Source organism: Olea europaea, chromosome 1, assembly GCF_002742605.1.
Source record: "Olea europaea var. sylvestris chromosome 1, O_europaea_v1, whole genome shotgun sequence".
Lineage (NCBI taxonomy): Eukaryota > Viridiplantae > Streptophyta > Magnoliopsida > Lamiales > Oleaceae > Olea > Olea europaea.
In genome coordinates, this window is record NC_036237.1 from 1,197,506 (window position 1) to 1,215,243 (window position 17,738).

The 17,738-nt window shown below is 36.2% G+C and overlaps 3 protein-coding genes across 5 annotated transcripts; 1 reads left to right on the forward strand and 2 right to left on the reverse strand.

The window, feature by feature from the left end:
- Nucleotides 1-503: 503 nt before the first annotated feature.
- LOC111408311 (pentatricopeptide repeat-containing protein At5g66520-like) lies at nucleotides 504-2,641 on the forward strand. Of its 2 annotated transcripts, XM_023038156.1 has the most exons (2): nucleotides 504-886; nucleotides 1,115-2,641. In XM_023038156.1, exons 1-2 carry the CDS (start codon nucleotides 625-627, stop codon nucleotides 2,482-2,484), a joined length of 1,632 nt encoding a protein of 543 aa, XP_022893924.1. In that variant the 5' UTR covers nucleotides 504-624; the 3' UTR covers nucleotides 2,485-2,641. The 2 variants fall into 2 exon arrangements, with proteins under 2 accessions (XP_022893924.1, XP_022893875.1); XM_023038107.1 differs by having other exon boundaries at nucleotides 504-2,641.
- A 204-nt stretch (nucleotides 2,642-2,845) lies between these two features.
- LOC111408443 (nucleobase-ascorbate transporter 6) lies at nucleotides 2,846-10,476 on the reverse strand. 2 transcript variants are annotated; one of them, XM_023038220.1, is made up of 15 exons: nucleotides 10,434-10,476; nucleotides 10,065-10,246; nucleotides 9,295-9,392; nucleotides 9,025-9,198; nucleotides 8,503-8,603; nucleotides 7,763-7,838; nucleotides 7,585-7,644; nucleotides 7,176-7,360; nucleotides 6,148-6,244; nucleotides 5,119-5,205; nucleotides 4,122-4,180; nucleotides 3,949-4,040; nucleotides 3,579-3,656; nucleotides 3,324-3,484; nucleotides 2,846-3,212 (listed from the first exon to the last, which is right to left on the reverse strand). In XM_023038220.1, exons 2-15 carry the CDS (start codon nucleotides 10,165-10,167, stop codon nucleotides 2,994-2,996), a joined length of 1,590 nt encoding a protein of 529 aa, XP_022893988.1. In that variant the 5' UTR covers nucleotides 10,168-10,246; nucleotides 10,434-10,476; the 3' UTR covers nucleotides 2,846-2,993. The 2 variants fall into 2 exon arrangements, with proteins under 2 accessions (XP_022893988.1, XP_022894022.1); XM_023038254.1 differs by lacking the exon at nucleotides 10,434-10,476 and having other exon boundaries at nucleotides 10,065-10,332.
- Nucleotides 10,477-10,989: 513 nt separating this feature from the next.
- Nucleotides 10,990-16,632, reverse strand: LOC111408541 (nucleobase-ascorbate transporter 6-like). Its single transcript, XM_023038307.1, has 10 exons — nucleotides 16,460-16,632; nucleotides 16,091-16,272; nucleotides 15,321-15,418; nucleotides 15,051-15,224; nucleotides 14,529-14,629; nucleotides 13,789-13,864; nucleotides 13,611-13,670; nucleotides 13,202-13,386; nucleotides 12,174-12,270; nucleotides 10,990-11,232 (listed from the first exon to the last, which is right to left on the reverse strand). Exons 2-10 carry the CDS (start codon nucleotides 16,191-16,193, stop codon nucleotides 11,005-11,007), a joined length of 1,122 nt encoding a protein of 373 aa, XP_022894075.1. The 5' UTR covers nucleotides 16,194-16,272; nucleotides 16,460-16,632; the 3' UTR covers nucleotides 10,990-11,004.
- Between the last annotated feature and the right edge of the window lie 1,106 nt (nucleotides 16,633-17,738).

The window sequence follows — 17,738 nt, forward strand, 5'->3', positions numbered from 1 at the left end:
TTTAATACATAGATATGATAGTTATTTTTTGAATTATACATCAAATGAAAAACTGTCAAGTGTACGTCACATAAGGTGACTGCCGGTAGTCTTCACTGCGAATAGCATTATTCTAAACTTTATGAGTTAATGATGTACTAATTTGCAAGGACATTTATTGCTTTTCTTTGTTTAATTGTGTTATTAAAAATAACTGACTTATTATATACTGTATCGGAGCAATTTTGGATAGATTTTAATCCATTTTCTGATCGTGCTGGTCCCCATTTGTGTCGTTATTTTTGACTCTATATGAAACAAAATACAAAAATTTCCCTTTTCTAAGGAATATTGAATTAAATGTCAAAATGGGTATACTAGTCATTCTACTTGAAATTGGTGAATAATTGTGGCTACATCTATTGTATAACGGTATGATTTTCTCTACAAATTTGATGAGAATTTCTCCCAGACGGGGGCATATTTGGAGTTAAGATTTGTTGTAGCTTCTTTTTTCCATTTTTATCATATATTAAATCATATTTAAAATAACAAGAAGTAAATAAAAAGGAAGCCTGATTGTATGTGTGGAGCTCCATCTCGATTCAATTTCAACAACACTTACCCGCCACTTCGAACCAACAAATGCAAACCCAACCTTCCATTCAATTCTCAAAAAGATTACTCTACAATCTGCTGGACAAACGGCCGCCAATTTCTGAGCTCAAGAAAATCCACGCCCAAATCATCATATCATCACAAAAATCCTTAACCGATTCACTCATCCACTGTTATTTACGTACCAACAACGTTAATGTTGCAAGAATCTTGTTCAACAACTACCCTTTTCCTTCACCGCCAACTTTAGTGTGGAATCTTGTGATCAGAGCATACTCGAAACTTCAAGGTTCTTTAGAATCCGTTAATCTTTTTCACCAAATGCTTACTTTAGACCACCCATTTTCTGCTGTCCCTGATGAATATACTTTTACTTTTGTGATCACTTCGTGTGCTCATCAGAAGTCGATTATACACGGAGAAATTATTCATGGGATGGTGAAGAAAAATGGGTATTTGATGAATTTGTATGTAGCAAATTCTTTGATAAATGTGTATGCCGTTTTTGCAAGGTTAGGTGATGCGTATAAAGTATTTGATGAAATGCCTGAGGTAGACGTGTTCTCCTGGACTAGTTTACTCGGTGCGTACGTGAATGGAGGGGAGATGGGTGTAGCAAGCAAATTTTTCGAGGAAATGCCTGTGAAAAATGATGTTTCTTGGGCAGTTATGATTTCGGGGTGTGTAGGATGTGGAAGGTATGCTGAGGCCCTCAGGTATTTTGGCGAGTTGGGAAAAAATGAACATAATGTGAAGACGAACGAGGCTATTGTTGTTTGTGCTCTATCTGCTTGTGCTCATCTTGGAGCCTTGGATCGAGGGAGCTGGATTCATGGTTATATAGACAAGAATGGTATTTCGGAAACTTCAAACATCAGGACTGCTCTCATCGACATGTATGCAAAGTGTGGGAGGATTGATTGTGCATATCGAGTATTTGATAGGATATCTAAACCAGATGTTCACAATTATACGAGTATGATATCAGGTTTATCTATTCATGGGCTTGGTGAGGACGCTATACGCGTATTCAATCAAATGTTGGTTGACAAAATCAAGCCAAATGAAGTGACCATTCTGGGGGTTTTGAATGGGTGTAGTCATTCAGGTATGGTGCAACAGGGCTTACTGATTTTCTATAACATGGAGAACTCGTGGGGAATTGTGCCCAAGATTGAGCACTATGGTTGTTTTGTTGATTTACTTGGTCGTGCTCGCTACTTGGCAAAGGCATTTGGAGTTGTCAAAAGCATGTCTATTGATCCCGATGTTGTTGTATGGAGGGCTTTGCTTAGTGCTTGCAGAGTTCATCGTAACACTTATCTTGGCGAACGCATAGTAAATCATATAGGACAACTCGACTCTCAGAGTCAAAGAGGAGCTGAAATCCTACTTTCCAACTTGTATGCTTCTCTAGGCAAATGGGATAGCGTTTCTATAGTAAGGCATGAAATGAGCAAGCAAAAGAACCAATCAGATATTGGATGTAGTTGGATTGAGGTGAATGGTTCTATTCATGAGTTTCGAGTTGCAGATCATCTCCATCCACAGATAATCGAGATTCGAGAGAAACTAAGTGAAATATTGAAAGGGGCTGGCTTGGTTGGTTATGCTGCTAATATCAATCATGTTTCATTTGATTTAAGTGATGAAGAGAAGGAGCAAGCAGTGGCTTGGCATAGCGAGAAGCTAGCTATTGCTTTTGCATTCATTAGCACCGCCCCTAAAACTTCCATCCGAGTAGTGAAAAATTTGAGAACTTGTGAGGATTGCCATAGTGCTCTCAAGGCCATATCCAAAGTTTACAATAGACAAATTATTGTTAGAGACCGTTCTCGTTTCCATACTTTCAGAGATGGAAAGTGTTCATGTAACGACTATTGGTGATGATCAGTTGTCAAAATATTAACACAAGAATTATTAACTTCATGTTACGACCAGAACCTACATGCCAAGAGACAGTATTCATCGAAACTAAGCCCATCTGAGCATTCTTGGCAACTATTAGTCAAATATCAGGCACCGAAACGATGCCAATCCGAGCAATGAGGTACGATCAAATGAACTATGCCTCTTCAAGCATCTATTTGCTCCTCGTATACTTAATTTCACACAGTACTCAATACGATAGAAAAAAGCAACAAGTTCATACTTTAAAAGTGTGCATCCCCTCTCTAGTTCCGAATTTGAAGGAAAATGCACAGTAATGCTTTACAGAAAAAGAAAATAATAAATATAAACTCTGGGCACTCTTCAAATGATAAGGTTATTTATATTAATTAGAAAAATAGACAACTTACAGAACAATTCTGTAGTCAATAGGCAGCATATTTCGGGTTTTAGAACTACTTAAATAAGCAAAATTTAAAAACCCATTTGAAATTAGGATGCCAAGGTTACACAGAAGGGAAATATTTGTTGAGATTGAAGGGAAGAGAATAAAATTCTTCGCTTCTTGAGTCAGTTTTAAATGAGCGAAATTTATCCCACCAATGCTTGCCTCTGTCTTTCCTTATTTGGCCATCCTTCTTGTGTAGAGTATTGTCAAGGAAATACGCTAATATCCCCGCAACAAAAGCTTCTGACGAGAAAGGGACATTGATTATGTCGTTGAACTGGTTGGAGAGCACAAAACCACAAGAATATGTAAGTTCAACATTATTTTGCATGAGTTTAACATCAATAAATGTTGAAGAAATCACTAGTTCAGATCTTTTTTAGCGTACCCATCTCCCTGAGGAATGGACAGGACCATAGCCGTTAATGGCAGTGTACTCGTTGAAGTACTGTGGCACGGACAAGCCCATAAAAATGGAAAAGCCTAATATGAATTTTGTCCGGAAGCTATTGAGATTGCAGAACTGAAGGAAACTTAAACCAGCTGAACCTGAATATCACAGAATACAAATTAACTTAATGATAAAGCGAACCAAATATCAAGAATGATCGACCTTAAAATTTCACGGATTGTATACACATACCCACATAAGCAAAGAAGAGACAGTATAAAGCAGCAACAATTGGTGCTGGAATTGAAGCAAAAACTGCTCCGAATTTTCCTGCACAAATTAGATAATTTAGCTATGTTGAACCAATCTTGTCTAAAGATTTCAGATGCTAATGAGGAAACACATTCATTTATTTAAAGTTTGGCGGGTTCATTCTTTCAAGTGCACAAATTTATACAAATGGATGGTGGCAAGAAATCGCAGAACTTTTGCATGCGTTGGTATTATTCTGAATCGCCTCATATAAAGTAGAAGGCACAGGTTTATTGTTTAGATTTTGTTTGAATAAATAAAAATGAATCCTCGTGGATCAGCGAGAATTCAAAATCACAAAACAGTTTACCAAGAATGGAAAAGAAGATCATGAATCCAGCGGATATCTGCACAACTCTTCGACTGCCAACACGTGTCAGTGCTAAAAGGCCAGCATTTTCACTGTTTATAAACCAAGAAAAGCAGTTGCATTATAAAGAGATCAATTGCAATAATAGCATGCTCAAGAAAAGAAGGTCTTACATTGATACAGATGACCCATTCCCAGTTCCAAACAATCCAGATAATAAGATAGCAACGCCCTGCAATATACATGAAAATTATTCACCCAGAATCTGGCATTCAATGTTTTCAGAAAGGTAAAATTAAGACGTATTCTAATTTTGCCAGAAAAATTCTAAAAAATAGTGAATCGTGACCATTCCATATCATATTAGGGAATAATTACAAGCATGTTCTCTTTAGTAAAACAAGCCTGACAGCATCTCATATCTGAAATAGCATATACGAGATCAGATATTTCGTTGATATCGTATAAACTTGAGACGTTTAGTTCTAATTTGATGTTCTTTCTCTAATTTCAAAGGAGAGGCTGTGTGCTTATTGGTACAATGCAAATATGGAAATAACGGTGCCCAACATAAAGGGAGTCTTCCTAATTTTATCACTTGAAAATATGCATCTCCCGTCACATCCTGTATTATTCCTGGCCATATGAATTTGGTCAAGCCAGTATTAGAGAGAGGTGCTATGCATTTGTAAATAAGGTGCAGGTTTACGTAATTTCTAGCATGTTTGATACACAATACTTGATGCGGATGGGATGAGACTGAAGAGTATAATAAACAAGATTTTATCCTCTTTACAAAAAATGCCATTGATGTCTAAAGAAGATCGTCAAGCTACGACCTATTCAAAGGACAGAATTCATGTAAATTTGCTGCAGGTTTACAGCATTTCTAGCATGTTTGATACACAATATGGGATGGGGACGGGACGAGACTGAAGAGTATAATAAACAAGATTTTATTATCTTTACAAAAAATGCCGTCGGTGTCTAAAGAAGATCATCAAGATATGACCTATTCAAAGGACAGAATTCATGTAAAAGCCTTGGTTTTGCCTTCTATTTCTTCTTTTCTTCTGTTTGTGTATTTTTTTTCCTTTTCTTTTTTACTTTTGGAGGGGGGGTTTTGTTCATGAGGTGGGGAGTGTTGGTTATGTAAGATGCCTTGTTTACCTGCCAACCTACACCACGGCTGAGAATAGATGGCGGCAAGGGGGTTGCACTGGCATATCTTGAAATTGCTATAAAGCCACCAGTGGACTGCATTTCCATAGAGAACAAGTGAAGAATAAGTCAAATACAACATTCCACATTATCAGAATTCACCGAGGTACAAATTCAGTTCAAAAAGAGATGGTTTTGAAGTATAATGGAGATGCAAACAAGCCACATTTGACCTTTTCGTCAGACATTTTGATGGAAAGGTATATTTCTCCCACAGTACTAAAAATTTATTCAAAATCACGAAAAAGTTGATATATGTGTTTGGCTTCTGCATGAAGATTGCGTCAGTTACATATCCGAATAGAGGCAGTAAAATTAAGAGAGCATGTTTGGCAAATTTGCTTATAAGTGAACAAGTGTAAAAATATAAGTATTTCTTTATGAAAGTTGGAAATAATAGGTACTTATTTTAACACTAAAATAACAATTACTTACAAAATAAGTAACTATTGTTACTTAATAGGTAAGAAAAAAGTAACATATCCAACATGTTTAGAAACAAAAAGTTTTTCCTTTTTTATAAGCTTAGCCAAACATGCTCTGAATATTAAGAAACAGACAGAGTTAAGCAGGAAGTTTTTAACATTCATCGAACCCTGTTTGGTCTAGCTTAAAAACCTAATAAATATATAGTTAAAGTCAACAATTAATTTTAACCATACATTTCATGAGATTCGTAACTTTTTTACCACATTTCATCAACTTTTATCTAAATTTATTAAAATCTGATTTTTAGCTACACCAAAAAAGGGTATAGTATAATGCACAAATGGTTCGAGTGTGTACATTGCATGAAGGAGCAGCTCTAGTTCAATTGGGGAGAATGTGAGAAACAAAGGTAAATAAACAGGAGAAGATGAATAGAGCGAAAAAAAGAGAAAAGAAAAAGAGAGGAAAAAACCAAATACTTTAGTCACCATCAGGGTAAAAAATGAAAACTGAAGTTGTAATGACACAGAAACAAAGAGACAAACATGCCTCCACAAGAGCAACAAATGCAGCCATCATCATGGCAAAGGCTTCACCAGCATCAAATGAAGGTCCTCCCCATTGAAATGGGTATGGAACTCTTATCCTGCATATGCAAACCACGTAAAACCTTTAGAAGTGCTATTGCCCATTTGTCATGTAAATGCAAGTCTCGTTCTCAGTGCATTTAGTATATCAAATAATTTACTTTTGGCTTAAGCAAAATCCTACTAATCGTTTATATCAACTAAAACATAACACCCGCTGGAGTTACAGTATCACCACACTACAGTTTCACAGTGGCATCATCAAATTAGCTGGATGATACATGAAATTAGAGAAAAATGAGCATCCGTTTCTTTTGATCAACTTATTTGTGTCGTATTAGATTTTTTCAGCGTCATCTATCTCCACCCAGCAGAAGATCTATCTGATTGTTGTCTATCCTAATAAAGTGCCCCTAACTCTAAATCTATAATGATAACAGAACAGGTGAAAAATTCCTTAACGGCATGTTTGGTAATATGGATTAGGTAGTAATGAACAAAATTACGGAAGAAATATAAAGTTAAGATTGTACTTTAATCTAATATTGCATATTAAGGGGGTGTTTGGTGGGGATTTTAAACCAATTAAAATCAATTTTTTTACTGTCATTTCACTATTTTAGCCGTCAGTTTTGAATTGTTCTCTCACAGGTAGAACCTACTTTATCTTTAACGGTCAAAAAATCAATTCTCAAAATCTCTACCAAATGCCCTCTAAACATGCACTAAATGAATGGATAAGGTTCATAAAGCACAAAAACCTCAGCAATTTTTGACATAACTTTTTTTTTTTTTTTTGGAATAAATAAATAATAGGTCGTGCAAGAAAGGCATGCAAGTTCAGAGGACAAGTCATGAAAGTAAGCACTGACAGAAGTGGAAATGTTTCACACACATAAACAACAAATGTTAGGCCAGCCCCAGTTCCACATAAGCTGACAAGGTACAGAGAATAATTATCACAATTAAGGTGGGGAAAGCTCAGCTTACCATGGAGCAGCATTAATAAGTCCAGCACGATCAGTTCTGCAGCTTGCTTGGGTCTTCGGTGCCTTGTTGTCATAGGCCCCACCCACAGTAAGTAGATGGGCATAAATCCACACAATTACTACCGAGAATATAACAGCAAAACGGTCAAAGATATGCTTTCCTGGGCGTATAATGTGGGCCAAATACTGCAATGACCAGCAAATTAATTGCATCATGTTAGTTGAAATTATGGTGCATGAGATGGGACAAATACTGCAATAATAAGCAAAATTAATTCTATCGTGATAGCTGTGATTCCACAATAGCATGAAGCATAAGTTACTTTCAGTTTTATAGCTAAATACTTCTATGAGGTGGTCTCTTTTAAGAAAGAGTGTGTGTAATAATGAAAGTGCAATTATGACGTTACCTGAGAAATGAAAATTAGAATGATGAGCTGCGGCAATCCAATTTCAACACATTTGGCAACCTAAAAACCAAGGGAAAAGATCAGATAAAAGCCAATTGTTTTACAAACATGCAGAGAAAATGAATATCCATGGGTGGAGGGTTGAGAGAGAGAGACATCAATAGACACTTGTGCATACCCCAGGAAAACCGAACTCATAGAGCCCAAAACCAGCAAGAGCAACCAAGGGAACAGCCGAAAGTGGAGTCAGAAACCTGCATTGCATAGAAATGATTTGACTCTTATTAAATGAAAAATGAGAACTGATTCTGAATATGAAAATCCCCCTGGATATCTACAACAAATGATATCTACAAGAAAGCTGGGTAGTTTTTACGAGTAAATTAACAGGATATGGAACAAAAATCTTATTGAGTTTAAATGTATAGTAAAGGCAAGCGCTAGCCTAGATCATGCATTCTATGTACTATTTTCCTGCTTTTGTCTCTTCCCTATTTATCAGTCTTTTTAAGCCCCTCCCCTCAGAAGGGGACGAGCTTGACCTCATTTCTCTTAGTCTATTGTTTGAATAGAGGGGAACTCCTAAGTCAGCTAGGCTAAGGCCGATAAGGACCTTTTTTCGCCCCTACCCTCGAAGGCAAGGCTATAAAATCGCTTTCACACAGAAAACACTTTCAGAAAAGTGCGAAATGGGTTGCACCTTAAATTATATGATTTTAAACCCCAGCTGTAACTTAAACAAGTTGAGCTACGCACAGCTCAATTATTTTGTGCTTGCTAAACCAAGACTGAACAATAAGAAAAGAGGAAACAAGAAGTTTCCTGCTAGATTACTAACACCAATATAAGAACATCCCAATCTTTTGAGTTAGTCTAAAACTAATAGCATTTATCCGGATCCCATAACATAAAACAAACCTTGTGATGTTACGCCAAAGACCACTGAAACCTAGGACTATTTGAATAGTTGAGGCAACAATAAGTGCGCCCTGGGTGGCCCGCATTATCTTCTTGAATCTCTGCATGGGAATCAAAAGTTCTAACACATTAAAAGTGAGAATTCAACAAGAGTAACTAGGGTAATTATGTTCGTTTTCTTGTTAAAACTAGTCTCTTTGTACACATTAATATGCAGAATCAAGCAGAATGAGGCAGCAATATATGACAAATCTTCATCAAAGCCTTGCTTGACAAAAAAGGAATATGTTTGACCAATAATCCTGAAACTGATTAGCCTGGCCAACTTTTTTATTGTCAACTCAACCAAAATTAAAACAGCAGCATTTATTAGTGTTAGCAATTGGCTTAGAAAAACACTAGAATAAAATATATAGAAAACTTCATAGTCCTAAGTTTATGAATAACAATCACTAGGCCACAAAGCTCTACATGTCAGCGATAAAGAGAAGATGCAATTGGAATAGGGTTGGGCTCACAAACCGATATAGGGTCTGGGTCACTCCATCGACCAGACAAGATAATTGATATAGTGGGTGCAACAAAGGTGTACGACCCTCCAATCACCACAGGTAATCGAGTCCCAAACCATGTCTGCAGCAAGGTGTTCAAGCCAGCAACAAAGAGCAGAGTCTGAATAACTTTTGCTTTCTCCTCCTAGAAAAAAGGTTAGTGTGTAATTCGTTTATCTGGTGAATTAACCAAGTCAGTATTAGAAAGAATTTTACAGGATCTAGAAATCAAATGTCTCACATTTCCTCCCCCCATTTGAGGAACCAAAGCAGTAGGTATGATAACGGTTGTGCCAAGCATCACCAAGTAATGTTGAAATCCAAGAAGGATGGCCTCAGCTGCAACAAAACAGTCCAGGATTATCAATGAAGCAATCAGAACCCACGGAGTACGTATGAAAGGTGCAATGCAACTTCAATTATACACACATTGCTCAAGGAATGAGTCTGAAAATATTCAACAAATTCTAGATCCCGTCTTAGTGAGGAAAGCATTTTAAAGAATTGGACATCTTATCCACTTATGCTACATATAAAATTCACATGGCGTGGCTCTCCATTTTTCAAAAGACTTGTATTGGTACAAGCTGGAAATTGGCCAATTCGGCAGCCTTTTGATTAATTGCTTGTGGAATCAAGTTCTTTTTTCATTTCTTTATCAGAAGATACAAGTTGACTTTCGAGTATATACACATGAAGGGTTAACAGAATCAGAAGATTTAAACTTGGCTGAACTCAAAATCCGCTATCACTTTCTACCTAAACTAAAAAAGTATTAGACAAGAAGAATAAGTATATACACTCAGAATAAACAACAACAGAAGATCAAAAACAAATTGGCTTCCAGCCCACCAAAAAGAGAGAGTGACAGAAGGAAAAAAAAGAGAGAGAAAAAAAATCAAGAACAACATGGTTCAAGTAATCCACTACTACTTTATACTAAAACCCAAAAGATTAACAAAAAGAATACTAGATTGTGAAGAAATGTTAACAAAAAGACGAGAGACTGACGCCATGGAGGAGGACTGTTAATGCAGTAGGAAACGCTTGAAAGCTGATCCTTTGGTGGATGTGGCGCTGGCTCATCTGCCTTCGGAGCTCCACCGCCAGCCATTGTTTAGCTTTTTCCTCTCTCTAGAAAAATGTTAGGAAAAAAATGTTTCCAAGATTTTTCACAGTCTAGTAGAATCAACCTGAAAAAACCCAGATCAGGAATCTTTAAAAAAATCATAAAATGACTGCAGAGATGAAAGAAAGACTGCAACTTTTTGAGAACGCCATAAAGGTGAGATTCAATAAAAAGCTCACAAATCACAAATAAATGAACCACACAACACCAAAAACAATCTGCATTTACTTTTAACGCATCGTACAACCTACCTTTTGCATCACAAGTTTGAGAGAGAGAGAGAGAGAGAGAGAGCAAAACGAGGGGGGTAAATAAGGTGCAGGTTTACGTAATTTCTAGCATGTTTGATACACAATACTTGATGCGGATGGGATGAGACTGAAGAGTATAATAAACAAGATTTTATCCTCTTTACAAAAAATGCCATTGATGTCTAAAGAAGATCGTCAAGCTACGACCTATTCAAAGGACAGAATTCATGTAAATTTGCTGCAGGTTTACAGCATTTCTAGCATGTTTGATACACAATACTTGATGCGGATGGGATGAGACTGAAGAGTATAATAAACAAGATTTTATCCTCTTTACAAAAAATGCCATTGATGTCTAAAGAAGATCGTCAAGCTACGACCTATTCAAAGGACAGAATTCATGTAAATTTGCTGCAGGTTTACAGCATTTCTAGCATGTTTGATACACAATATGGGATGGGGACGGGACGAGACTGAAGAGTATAATAAACAAGATTTTATTATCTTTACAAAAAATGCCGTCGGTGTCTAAAGAAGATCATCAAGATATGACCTATTCAAAGGACAGAATTCATGTAAAAGCCTTGGTTTTGCCTTCTATTTCTTCTTTTCTTCTGTTTGTGTGTTTTTTTTCCTTTTTCTTTTTTACTTTTGGAGGGGGGGTTTTGTTCATGAGGTGGGGAGTGTTGGTTATGTAAGATGCCTTGTTTACCTGCCAACCTACACCACGGCTGAGAATAGATGGCGGCAAGGGGGTTGCACTGGCATATCTTGAAATTGCTATAAAGCCACCAGTGGACTGCATTTCCATAGAGAACAAGTGAAGAATAAGTCAAATACAACATTCCACATTATCAGAATTCACCGAGGTACAAATTCAGTTCAAAAAGAGATGGTTTTGAAGTATAATGGAGATGCAAACAAGCCACATTTGACCTTTTCGTCAGACATTTTGATGGAAAGGTATATTTCTCCCACAGTACTAAAAATTTATTCAAAATCACGAAAAAGTTGATATATGTGTTTGGCTTCTGCATGAAGATTGCGTCAGTTACATATCCGAATAGAGGCAGTAAAATTAAGAGAGCATGTTTGGCAAATTTGCTTATAAGTGAACAAGTGTAAAAATATAAGTATTTCTTTATGAAAGTTGGAAATAATAGGTACTTATTTTAACACTAAAATAACAATTACTTACAAAATAAGTAACTATTGTTACTTAATAGGTAAGAAAAAAGTAACATATCCAACATGTTTAGAAACAAAAAGTTTTTCCTTTTTTATAAGCTTAGCCAAACATGCTCTGAATATTAAGAAACAGACAGAGTTAAGCAGGAAGTTTTTAACATTCATCGAACCCTGTTTGGTCTAGCTTAAAAACCTAATAAATATATAGTTAAAGTCAACAATTAATTTTAACCATACATTTCATGAGATTCGTAACTTTTTGACCACATTTCATCAACTTTTATCTAAATTTATTAAAATCTGATTTTTAGCTACACCAAAAAAGGGTATAGTATAATGCACAAATGGTTCGAGTGTGTACATGCATGAAGGAGCAGCTCTAGTTCAATTGGGGAGAATGTGAGAAACAAAGGTAAATAAACAGGAGAAGATGAATAGAGCGAAAAAAAGAGAAAAGAAAAAGAGAGGAAAAAACCAAATACTTTAGTCACCATCAGGGTAAAAAATGAAAACTGAAGTTGTAATGACACAGAAACAAAGAGACAAACATGCCTCCACAAGAGCAACAAATGCAGCCATCATCATGGCAAAGGCTTCACCAGCATCAAATGAAGGTCCTCCCCATTGAAATGGGTATGGAACTCTTATCCTGCATATGCAAACCACGTAAAACCTTTAGAAGTGCTATTGCCCATTTGTCATGTAAATGCAAGTCTCGTTCTCAGTGCATTTAGTATATCAAATAATTTACTTTTGGCTTAAGCAAAATCCTACTAATCGTTTATATCAACTAAAACATAACACCCGCTGGAGTTACAGTATCACCACACTACAGTTTCACAGTGGCATCATCAAATTAGCTGGATGATACATGAAATTAGAGAAAAATGAGCATCCGTTTCTTTTGATCAACTTATTTGTGTCGTATTAGATTTTTTCAGCGTCATCTATCTCCACCCAGCAGAAGATCTATCTGATTGTTGTCTATCCTAATAAAGTGCCCCTAACTCTAAATCTATAATGATAACAGAACAGGTGAAAAATTCCTTAACGGCATGTTTGGTAATATGGATTAGGTAGTAATGAACAAAATTACGGAAGAAATATAAAGTTAAGATTGTACTTTAATCTAATATTGCATATTAAGGTGGTGTTTGGTGGGGATTTTAAGCCAATTAAAATCAATTTTTTTATTGTCATTTCACTATTTTAGCCGTCAGTTTTGAATTGTTCTCTCACAGGTAGAACCTACTTTATCTTTAACGGTCAAAAAATCAATTCTCAAAATCTCTACCAAATGCCCTCTAAACATGCACTAAATGAATGGATAAGGTTCATAAAGCACAAAAACCTCAGCAATTTTTGACATAACTTTTTTTTTTTTTTTTGGAATAAATAAATAATAGGTCGTGCAAGAAAGGCATGCAAGTTCAGAGGACAAGTCATGAAAGTAAGCACTGACAGAAGTGGAAATGTTTCACACACATAAACAACAAATGTTAGGCCAGCCCCAGTTCCACATAAGCTGACAAGGTACAGAGAATAATTATCACAATTAAGGTGGGGAAAGCTCAGCTTACCATGGAGCAGCATTAATAAGTCCAGCACGATCAGTTCTGCAGCTTGCTTGGGTCTTCGGTGCCTTGTTGTCATAGGCCCCACCCACAGTAAGTAGATGGGCATAAATCCACACAATTACTACCGAGAATATAACAGCAAAACGGTCAAAGATATGCTTTCCTGGGCGTATAATGTGGGCCAAATACTGCAATGACCAGCAAATTAATTGCATCATGTTAGTTGAAATTATGGTGCATGAGATGGGACAAATACTGCAATAATAAGCAAAATTAATTCTATCGTGATAGCTGTGATTCCACAATAGCATGAAGCATAAGTTACTTTCAGTTTTATAGCTAAATACTTCTATGAGGTGGTCTCTTTTAAGAAAGAGTGTGTGTAATAATGAAAGTGCAATTATGACGTTACCTGAGAAATGAAAATTAGAATGATGAGCTGCGGCAATCCGATTTCAACACATTTGGCAACCTAAAAACCAAGGGAAAAGATCAGATAAAAGCCAATTGTTTTACAAACATGCAGAGAAAATGAATATCCATGGGTGGAGGGTTGAGAGAGAGAGACATCAATAGACACTTGTGCATACCCCAGGAAAACCGAACTCATAGAGCCCAAAACCAGCAAGAGCAACCAAGGGAACAGCCGAAAGTGGAGTCAGAAACCTGCATTGCATAGAAATGATTTGACTCTTATTAAATGAAAAATGAGAACTGATTCTGAATATGAAAATCCCCCTGGATATCTACAACAAATGATATCTACAAGAAAGCTGGGTAGTTTTTACGAGTAAATTAACAGGATATGGAACAAAAATCTTATTGAGTTTAAATGTATAGTAAAGGCAAGCGCTAGCCTAGATCATGCATTCTATGTACTATTTTCCTGCTTTTGTCTCTTCCCTATTTATCAGTCTTTTTAAGCCCCTCCCCTCAGAAGGGGACGAGCTTGACCTCATTTCTCTTAGTCTATTGTTTGAATAGAGGGGAACTCCTAAGTCAGCTAGGCTAAGGCCGATAAGGACCTTTTTTCGCCCCTACCCTCGAAGGCAAGGCTATAAAGTCGCTTTCACACAGAAAACACTTTCAGAAAAGTGCGAAATGGGTTGCACCTTGAATTATATGATTTTAAACCCCAGCTGTAACTTAAACAAGTTGAGCTACGCACAGCTCAATTATTTTGTGCTTGCTAAACCAAGACTGAACAATAAGAAAAGAGGAAACAAGAAGTTTCCTGCTAGATTACTAACACCAATATAAGAACATCCCAATCTTTTGAGTTAGTCTAAAACTAATAGCATTTATCCGGATCCCATAACATAAAACAAACCTTGTGATGTTACGCCAAAGACCACTGAAACCTAGGACTATTTGAATAGTTGAGGCAACAATAAGTGCGCCCTGGGTGGCCCGCATTATCTTCTTGAATCTCTGCATGGGAATCAAAAGTTCTAACACATTAAAAGTGAGAATTCAACAAGAGTAACTAGGGTAATTATGTTCGTTTTCTTGTTAAAACTAGTCTCTTTGTACACATTAATATGCAGAATCAAGCAGAATGAGGCAGCAATATATGACAAATCTTCATCAAAGCCTTGCTTGACAAAAAAGGAATATGTTTGACCAATAATCCTGAAACTGATTAGCCTGGCCAACTTTTTTATTGTCAACTCAACCAAAATTAAAACAGCAGCATTTATTAGTGTTAGCAATTGGCTTAGAAAAACACTAGAATAAAATATATAGAAAACTTCATAGTCCTAAGTTTATGAATAACAATCACTAGGCCACAAAGCTCTACATGTCAGCGATAAAGAGAAGATGCAATTGGAATAGGGTTGGGCTCACAAACCGATATAGGGTCTGGGTCACTCCATCGACCAGACAAGATAATTGATATAGTGGGTGCAACAAAGGTGTACGACCCTCCAATCACCACAGGTAATCGAGTCCCAAACCATGTCTGCAGCAAGGTGTTCAAGCCAGCAACAAAGAGCAGAGTCTGAATAACTTTTGCTTTCTCCTCCTAGAAAAAAGGTTAGTGTGTAATTCGTTTATCTGGTGAATTAACCAAGTCAGTATTAGAAAGAATTTTACAGGATCTAGAAATCAAATGTCTCACATTTCCTCCCCCCATTTGAGGAACCAAAGCAGTAGGTATGATAACGGTTGTGCCAAGCATCACCAAGTAATGTTGAAATCCAAGAAGGATGGCCTCAGCTGCAACAAAACAGTCCAGGATTATCAATGAAGCAATCAGAACCCACGGAGTACGTATGAAAGGTGCAATGCAACTTCAATTATACACACATTGCTCAAGGAATGAGTCTGAAAATATTCAACAAATTCTAGATCCCGTCTTAGTGAGGAAAGCATTTTAAAGAATTGGACATCTTATCCACTTATGCTACATATAAAATTCACATGGCGTGGCTCTCCATTTTTCAAAAGACTTGTATTGGTACAAGCTGGAAATTGGCCAATTCGGCAGCCTTTTGATTAATTGCTTGTGGAATCAAGTTCTTTTTTCATTTCTTTATCAGAAGATACAAGTTGACTTTCGAGTATATACACATGAAGGGTTAACAGAATCAGAAGATTTAAACTTGGCTGAACTCAAAATCCGCTATCACTTTCTACCTAAACTAAAAAAGTATTAGACAAGAAGAATAAGTATATACACTCAGAATAAACAACAACAGAAGATCAAAAACAAATTGGCTTCCAGCCCACCAAAAAGAGAGAGTGACAGAAGGAAAAAAAAGAGAGAGAAAAAAAATCAAGAACAACATGGTTCAAGTAATCCACTACTACTTTATACTAAAACCCAAAAGATTAACAAAAAGAATACTAGATTGTGAAGAAATGTTAACAAAAAGACGAGAGACTGACGCCATGGAGGAGGACTGTTAATGCAGTAGGAAACGCTTGAAAGCTGATCCTTTGGTGGATGTGGCGCTGGCTCATCTGCCTTCGGAGCTCCACCGCCAGCCATTGTTTAGCTTTTTCCTCTCTCTAGAAAAATGTTAGGAAAAAAATGTTTCCAAGATTTTTCACAGTCTAGTAGAATCAACCTGAAAAAACCCAGATCAGGAATCTTTAAAAAAATCATAAAATGACTGCAGAGATGAAAGAAAGACTGCAACTTTTTGAGAACGCCATAAAGGTGAGATTCAATAAAAAGCTCACAAATCACAAATAAATGAACCACACAACACCAAAAACAATCTGCATTTACTTTTAACGCCTCGTACAACCTACCTTTTGCATCACAAGTTTGAGAGAGAGAGAGAGAGCAAAACGAGGGGATTGATTGGGGGTGGGGGTCTGGAGGAGATGAAGCCACGAAAGTGAAACGGTAACAGCCAATGCTTGGATGTGTGTCCGTATATCTGTGTTAAATAAGCTTAAGCGCTTGTTTGATGGAGATTTTGAATAAAACTCCCTTTACAAATTCCTTTGCACAGCTCTCATATGGGACGGATCTTACATGTGGACCTCATGTGTGTGGGGTCAACCCCCAAATGTATGCATCTGTACAGATCTGTGCAAATAACACAATTGATTGATTTTTTGATCGTGAGATAAATGATTTTATTTGTGAAAGAAAAAATTTAAAATAAATATAAAATAGTGAAATAAAGATCAAAAAATTGATTTTAATTGAATTAATAGCTATACCAAACAAGCTCTAAATATTTTAAGAAAATATAACAAAACCCCACATAAAAAATAGCAAAAGAAAAGGAAAAAAGGGGGACCAAATTGTCAAAATGAGAAGCTTTTCAAACAGCAAAAATCAAGTAGAGTGGAGGTGGAAAAGTGAGCTGAGTTTTAGCGAAGCGGTGAAAGAGAGAGAGAAAGGAAATGGGATTACTTTATGCGAGTTTTTGTCCAAAAGCAAAGAAAAAGTCCTGAATACTTGTGTGGACTGTGGAAAGTGTGACCGAGCAAAATATAATAATATGAAGGCAAAATTAGCAATATTGGTCCTCAAGTTTCTTGTTCTAATAGCAAGTTGTCCACAATCTTAAGAAAGAAGTGTTCCCTAACATTCGGGTTAATTCTACCAATGACCGCTGAACTTTATGCTAAATAAAGGATTCTTTTAAGATACAAGGAATACTTCATTCTAAATTAAAGGATAACAGACTTTCTAATTCTAATTCTGAAATGAATTAAGGAAAAAAAGATTAAGAGGATACTATATATATAGTTTATCTAGAATCAAATGGTCTAGATTAGTAGCACAATAATAGTGTAATAGAGTTCATCAGTGTTGTATGGTTAAAAAGAAAACATTTTAGCAAAATGGAATTTCACCTTGCCCAAAAATTTTAGATTGTTTCATTTACATCATTGAACTTTAAAAAATTCAAGGACACCACCATGTTGTGCCTTGTTCAGTTTTTAACATATACTTCTATGTATTTTTTACATTTCATGAGTGTGGTGTAACTGAACTTTAAAGCGATGGTGTAATGAAAAAAAAAATTAATGTTCAATTTGTTTAAATGAAATAATTTTAAAATTTTAATTA

Excerpts from the sequence above, each read along its gene's own strand:
- LOC111408443 (XM_023038220.1), bottom strand. The coding sequence starts at position 10,167 with ATGGCTGGCGGTGGAGCTCCGAAGGCAGATGAGCCAGCGCCACATCCA. Across the intron at positions 9,393-10,064 it reads TAACAGTCCTCCTCCATGGC|CTGAGGCCATCCTTCTTGGA; the intron begins GTCAGTCTCTCG and ends GTTTTGTTGCAG. Across the intron at positions 3,657-3,948 it reads GATCTTCTTTTCCATTCTTG|GAAAATTCGGAGCAGTTTTT; the intron begins GTAAACTGTTTT and ends TAATTTGTGCAG.
- LOC111408541 (XM_023038307.1), bottom strand. The coding sequence starts at position 16,193 with ATGGCTGGCGGTGGAGCTCCGAAGGCAGATGAGCCAGCGCCACATCCA. Across the intron at positions 15,225-15,320 it reads CTCAAATGGGGGGAGGAAAT|GAGGAGAAAGCAAAAGTTAT; the intron begins GTGAGACATTTG and ends CCTTTTTTCTAG. Across the intron at positions 13,671-13,788 it reads ATGAGTTCGGTTTTCCTGGG|GTTGCCAAATGTGTTGAAAT; the intron begins GTATGCACAAGT and ends CTTGGTTTTTAG.
- LOC111408311 (XM_023038107.1), top strand. The coding sequence starts at position 625 with ATGCAAACCCAACCTTCCATTCAATTCTCAAAAAGATTACTCTACAAT.